Genomic DNA, 6,244 nt, shown 5'->3' with positions numbered 1-6,244 from the left:
CATTAATTTTAAATAACACAATAAAAGAATATAACAAAGAGAAAATGATAATTACAAGCCTATTAAGAGAAAAGGAAGATGATAACTATAAACATATAGCAACTAACATTTGCTAATATATTTTTAACTTTCTTCGAGATAAACATCCCTGCAAAAGGTTGAAAACCGCTCTTCCTATTCCTCATAAAACGGAGAGGAATGTGGGCATCAAATGCTCCAACTGTGGGCATCATCACTCTGATTCGCCAATATCATGTGTGGACTTCATATATCATTATGTCTGCTATTTGCATTTTAAAAATTTGGTTGGGAGATATTTTTTAAATGGGGAGTCCTGACTAGGTAAAAAGCAAGAACAACAGCATCTCGGAGATGCTTTCTCCTGCCATATTTTCCTTTTTGTCATCGTCAATGACAGGTGCCACCAGGGGAGCACGCATCTTGTGCATGTGTTGATAGTATATAATAAATGCCTTGTCCGTGTTGATGGATGGGATGGAGGCATCATCGCCTTTATCAATATTATTAATTTAATTGGGAATTAAATTCCATTCCGTGTAGGGTAGTTATATTTGGGTCAAACTTCCCTGATTTCCTCCTTCCTTCCCTGGGTTCTTGCCCTTTTTTAGACCCGCCTTCTCAGGTTCTCATCTTGCCCACTTCCTTTCAGGCCTCCAAAACAACCAGTGTTTGAAATTAGGGCGAGAGGAAGTGGGGAATTTTTCAGATCTTTGCTTATGCACAATTTTGTGCTTTGCACAAGTGTGAGAATTCTCAGGGCTCGGGATATTTCCATCTAGTTGGGTGGAACCCTTAGATCTGTGTTTTCAGAACGCAGCAAGAGAAGATTTGGTCTGTACACGATGTGTTGTGTATGAAAATAACTCAGGGAGCCCATCAGGTTTTTCTTCGCCATTAGAGCTTGGATAGGTTGTTCTCCATTTGAGAGAGTCTAGCAGCAATCCGTGTTGAAGAAGGGCCGGTATTAATACAAGCAAAGGGAGTCCTGCGCAGGTACCCATTATGGATGTTTTACAAATACTGTTTTAGTGTGAAGATTACACGGATTTTTTTTTTTTTGGCTCTCTGGTTAGACCAGACCGTAAACGTTACGAATTATCATGCCCGGATCTTTATTATATGTATCCTCTGTACTGAATTTCTCAGCTGGCCTTGGATATTTTTTTCGGGTGTTTAATCTTTATTTGTATTTTGGCCCAGGAAAAGTTTTTTGTATTTGATGCTTAAGTTATATCTGTTTCCGGTAGAGTAGTGGTGGACGAGAGTAATAACTAACTAACTGTGGGCGGTCTTGACGCAGATTTGAATTGGGATTCGGAAAAAAACAACAAAATGAAGGAAATGGGTAGGCTCAGGGCTGCATTCTTGAGAGAAAAATCTGAGGAGGAAGTTGTCATCTGCCCGAAGCCGCTAAGGCTGGGCTTTGTTAACCAGCCATCCTCAGAACTTCCAAAACCCTTGAGATGGCAGCGCAGGTGAGTTTTAGCTTCTGTCTTATTAGTCTGTTTTAGAGCTTTAAATATTTCTTGATTACAGTTTTAGACCAAGTCAATTTTTTTCCTTATCTACATAAATCTTAAAATAGGCCACTGGATCAACCCTTTTCTGCAGTGTTGCGTGCTTCTCCTGCCATGAATTGTTTATTTTTTCATTTTTTTTGAGTTTTTTAGTTTGATCTCCTTTGCATCTGTTTCTTTCGGCATCTACTGTCAAAATGTGAAACTGGCATATATCTACCTAGAGGGATATAATAAAAAAACAGGTGTAAACCTCAATCGCTCTGTACACTTTGTAAACGTTGAGCTTTGTATCTTGCCTTTCTTCTTTGATAGGTTTGTACCTTGACTTTCTTCTTTGATCCCTCTCAACGTGCAACAGATCCATCTTAACATTAACTCCCTGCTATTGAGGGACAAAAAAAAAAAAAAACTCTTTTTTGCATTTTTCTTTTCTTCTTTGATCCCTAAATCCTTCCTTCTTGGATCCCTCTCTAAGTGTAAGTAACTTGGATCTGTATTTTAGTTCAATCAGCACCTATGCTCCTAAGTCCAATAGATCCAAGTAACTTGGATCTGTATCTTAGTTTATTCAGCACTTATGCATCTAGAGGGACATGCACCTTGCATTTCCTTTTTGATGTATAAACGTAAAGTATTTAGCCTTTCTTCTTTGATCCCAAGTGCTCCCATGTGTAACAGATCCAAGTTTAAGATTTTAAAGTCTTTCTTCTTTGATCCCACCTCCAAGTGCAATAGATTCAAGTTTAAGATGGAGATTAGATTGAAGTTTAAGATGGATCTACAGTAGTTTATTTGTTATTTATTAGTTTTCAAAACAGTATTATTTATAATGGTTGTTTAAATCATTAGTTTATTTATAATGGGTTGTCTAAATCCGACAATTAAGATATATAATACTGCATCCTCTTTAAAATTAAAAGGAAACCCTCATATATTATTTATATTATTCTATTGCAAACATTGCACTGCTTGCTCCTTGGCTTTTCTTTCCCTCTCATATTAAGCACCTAGAGGGACATAAGAAGAGCGTAATAAAAACTGCATAAGAAGAGGGACATAAAAAACTGCATAAGAAGAGGGACATAAAAAACTGCATAAGAACAGGGACATAAAAACTGATTCTATTCTTTGATCCCACTGGAAGTGCAATAAATCCAAATCCAAGTTTTAAGATGGATCTTTTGCACATGCCTTTCTATTCTTTGATTCCACCAGAAGTGCAATAAGTGCAATAAATCCAAGTGTAAGAGCAATAAGTGCAATAAATCCAAGTTTAAGATGGATTAAAAAAAATTAAATATGCACCCTCATATTATATATTTCTAAGTCCAAATCTAAGATGAATTTTTTTAGTTTCTTTATTATATTTCTAAATCCAAATTCAAGATGGATATTTTTTAGTTTCTTTAAATCTTTACTTAAGCCTTTTTAAAATTTTAAAGATACACCCTCATATATTACATGCCTCTCTAAACAACATTGCAATGTTTGCACCTTGCCTTCTTTGTATTTCACATTAAACATATTAAGCACCGTTTTTGCACCTCGTCTTTCTTCTTTAATCCCTCTAGAAATCAAGTTTTTGCACCTTGCTTCTTTGTATTTCACATTAAACATACTAAGCACCCTTTTTGCACCTCGTCTTTCTTCTTTAATCCCTCTAGAAATCAAGTTTTTGCACCTTACCTTTCTTCTTTGGTCCCTCTAGAAGTGCAATAGGGTTATCTTTAAATTCATTTTAAGATGTATTTATTGTAGTTTATTTATAATTTTAAAGACACAACCTCATATATTATATTTCTCTGTAAACATTGCAATTTTTGCACCTTGCCTTCTTTGTCTTTCACATTAAGCACCTAGAGGGACATGAAAAAATTCAAGTTTTTGCATCTCGCCTTTCTTCAATTTCTCTTCTCCAGTTTTGCGCCTTGCCTTTCTTCTTTGGTCCCTTTAGAAGTCAATATATTTAAGTTTAAATTCAGTTTAAGATGGATTTATTGCAGTTTATTGATATTGGTACTTTAATCTGGTAACTATGATTGTCGAATAGTTACCTAATATGTATCGGATACTTCATACATAATACCTCAGTCTTTCTTTAAATTTTAAATAAAAGGTAATTAACATTTAATTTTAAAATAAAAGGTAGTGAACAAAAAATTATTTAATGGCATTATATACAGATATCTTCCTCGCACACAGGATTCTGGAGCAAAGGTCAACCATTTCAAGGATTGTTTTGATTGTTTTCTTTGCACTTCAAGGATTGCTTTGGATGTTTTCTCTCTGCATATTTATGCCGTTCCACTTGTTGATCACAAATGGAATTGATCTTATCTCTTGTATCTATTTGTATGGAAGATTTAAGTTATTGTTGCACCACACACATCTTTTGTGTTGTATTCCATGTGCGTTGTATTATACGTGCCTCCACTGATTTTCGATAATCCTCTGCATGAACAGTCATACTCCAGAGCACAATGAACTTAGCGCAGGATTTGAGATTTTGGACATAATTCTCAGCAAGGTATTTATTTTGGTACATTCAGAATGTGTATGAAATCAACTTGTACTTTTAGTTTTGCTCCAAATTATTTGTGGAATAGGTCATTTGACTGAAATCTGGTGTTTTCTGCAGAGTGGGTGTAGTGATTCATCAAACCTGGGATGTTCGCCACCATATTTTTGTGGTTCTCCTCCAAGTCGGGTCGACAATCCTCTTGTTCATGATGTGCAGTTCATTCATCAGAGAGTGCCAAGCTCACCCTCTACTATTTCAAAGACAAAGTCATGTGTTAGGCAATCGTTAGGATCTAGTCCTGCTATTCGGATTGAGGGTTTTGATTGCTTGGACAGGGATACAAGATGCAGCATTCCAGCAATGGCCTAATCATCCATTTCCTCAACCTGCTGATCTTTCAACTGATTACTGACTAATCTGCGGGGCAATCCAGCAAGAGAACGAAAAATATATGAGAATCTATGAAATATCTGTACATCACTGTATTCATATGAGGGCCTTTTTTTAGAATGCGGTAGGGTTGTTTGGAGAATTAGAACATGATTAAAATGTAGATGCATTCAAGCTTTAAGTGAAATGAGGCTCGGAACGCAAGTATGCTGTCCACTTTGAGACTCATTCTTTGTCTGAGGCTATAGTATCTGAAGCCAAAGCCTTTTTATCTTTGGTTTAGATTTTGTCACTTCAGTATGCTAGTGTTGCTGTCATTACTTGCACAGTGAAAAAGTTGTGAACCAAGTCTTAGCAGCTAAATCTGCGGCTGAAGAGTTGTATATATCTCTTCGTATATATAAATAATACATAATGTTTACATCTTAAAATTATACATAATTGTTACATCTTAAATTGAAGTCCTCAATAAAACTATGTTAATTTGTATTGGTTTTCTCTGTTCTTAACGAGTTTATGCTACCTGCAGGGACTTCTTCTAGCCTTCAAATAGTAGAAGTAAAATTGTCTAGCAGTGGAATTTTTCTGAATATTGAGAATCTTACAGGACAGATATTGTAGTCTTGTTGATTTTTGTGAAGCCACTTTTGGACCAAGCTACATAGGTTGACAAGATTAATTCTCTAGAAGTGAATTTCTTTTGAATATTGAGTCTTACAGCACAGATATTGTGGTCAAGTTATTTTCTGTAAGCCACTTTTGGGAGCAAGCATGACTATGCCACATAGGTTGACAAAATCGCAATGGGTGCTCTTATTTGACGAACCTATTGAATTCAGCATGCTGTTGGATGACATATCTATTTCGATAATCATCCTATAGTGTTATTGAATTCAGCATGCTGTTGAATGACATATCTATTTCGATAATCATTACCTAGAGTGTTATTGTAGTACCACCCTAGTTAACTGTTTTGTTTCAGATGGTATGGTTACCAACTTACCAGTGCCACATGGTTTACTGTTTGTCTCAGTTTTATGTTATCAATTTTAAGCACTTTTGACTTGGAACATTTAACATTTGGTTTTACAAGGTGCGGGATGACATTTTCTATATTAGATAATCAATACCTACGGTGCGACTGCACATTAGATAATCAATACCTACGGTGCGACTGCAGGGTTTTGCTACCGCCGTAGTTATTGTTTCATCAGATGGGTATGGTTATCAATTTAATTTTAAGCACTTTTTAACTTCCTTGGAACAGTTAACATTAGATTTTACTAGACGCCGGATGACATTTTCTATATTAGATAATAATCCATGCCTGCGTTTTCTATATTAGATAATCAATACCCGCGGTGTGACTGCAGGGTATTGCTACTGCCGTGGTTTATTATTTTATCTCAGATGCGTATGGTTATCAATTTTGACATCTCTACAATATTTAACATTATAAGCTTTGTTGGTAAGATCCTGTGTTTGTTTATCTATAAGGGTAGTTAGCAAGATTCTTATAGATAAACGGTGTTTTACTTTGTTGTTAATAGTAACTAAACATTGGAAGTGCATGCCAGGTCCATTTACATAATAAATGTACATTGGAGGTGCAGGGACATCCCTGCAGATGTCTTGGAATTGTATTATAATATATTGGTCTATATATCATCTAGAGTCTGCCATAATCAAGTGTATTTGCAAATGTCTCTAGAATATAGATGTCTCTATATCATCTAGAAAAGTCTGGCATAATCAAGTATACCATAATCTGCTCCTTACTCATATAATCAAG

At 35.5% G+C, this 6,244-nt stretch overlaps 1 protein-coding gene across 1 annotated transcript; it reads left to right on the top strand.

Annotated features, from left to right (window-relative positions):
• The first annotated feature begins 588 nt into the window (after positions 1-588).
• On the top strand, positions 589-4,893 carry LOC149178955 (uncharacterized). Its single transcript, XM_089420482.1, has 4 exons — positions 589-1,014; positions 1,322-1,496; positions 4,005-4,068; positions 4,180-4,893. The coding sequence occupies exons 2-4, from the start codon at positions 1,354-1,356 to the stop codon at positions 4,429-4,431; spliced, it is 459 nt and encodes a 152-aa protein (XP_089276608.1). The 5' UTR covers positions 589-1,014; positions 1,322-1,353; the 3' UTR covers positions 4,432-4,893.
• The last annotated feature ends 1,351 nt before the right edge of the window (positions 4,894-6,244 follow it).

The sequence above is a fragment of the Pinus tabuliformis genome, chromosome 4_1 (assembly GCF_031772625.1).
Source record: "Pinus tabuliformis cultivar Carrire ecotype Pingquan chromosome 4_1, CPIR1, whole genome shotgun sequence".
NCBI classification, from domain to species: domain Eukaryota; kingdom Viridiplantae; phylum Streptophyta; class Pinopsida; order Pinales; family Pinaceae; genus Pinus; species Pinus tabuliformis.
This window is presented reverse-complemented; position numbering and strand designations above follow the sequence as displayed.

What these genes read in the sequence shown, in the direction of transcription:
- LOC149178955 (XM_089420482.1), top strand. Translation starts at nt 1,354, where the DNA reads ATGAAGGAAATGGGTAGGCTCAGGGCTGCATTCTTGAGAGAAAAATCT. An exon ending in CCCTTGAGATGGCAGCGCAG is followed by an intron (nt 1,497 to 4,004) that starts GTGAGTTTTAGC and finishes CTGCATGAACAG; the next exon opens with TCATACTCCAGAGCACAATG. An exon ending in TGGACATAATTCTCAGCAAG is followed by an intron (nt 4,069 to 4,179) that starts GTATTTATTTTG and finishes TGTTTTCTGCAG; the next exon opens with AGTGGGTGTAGTGATTCATC.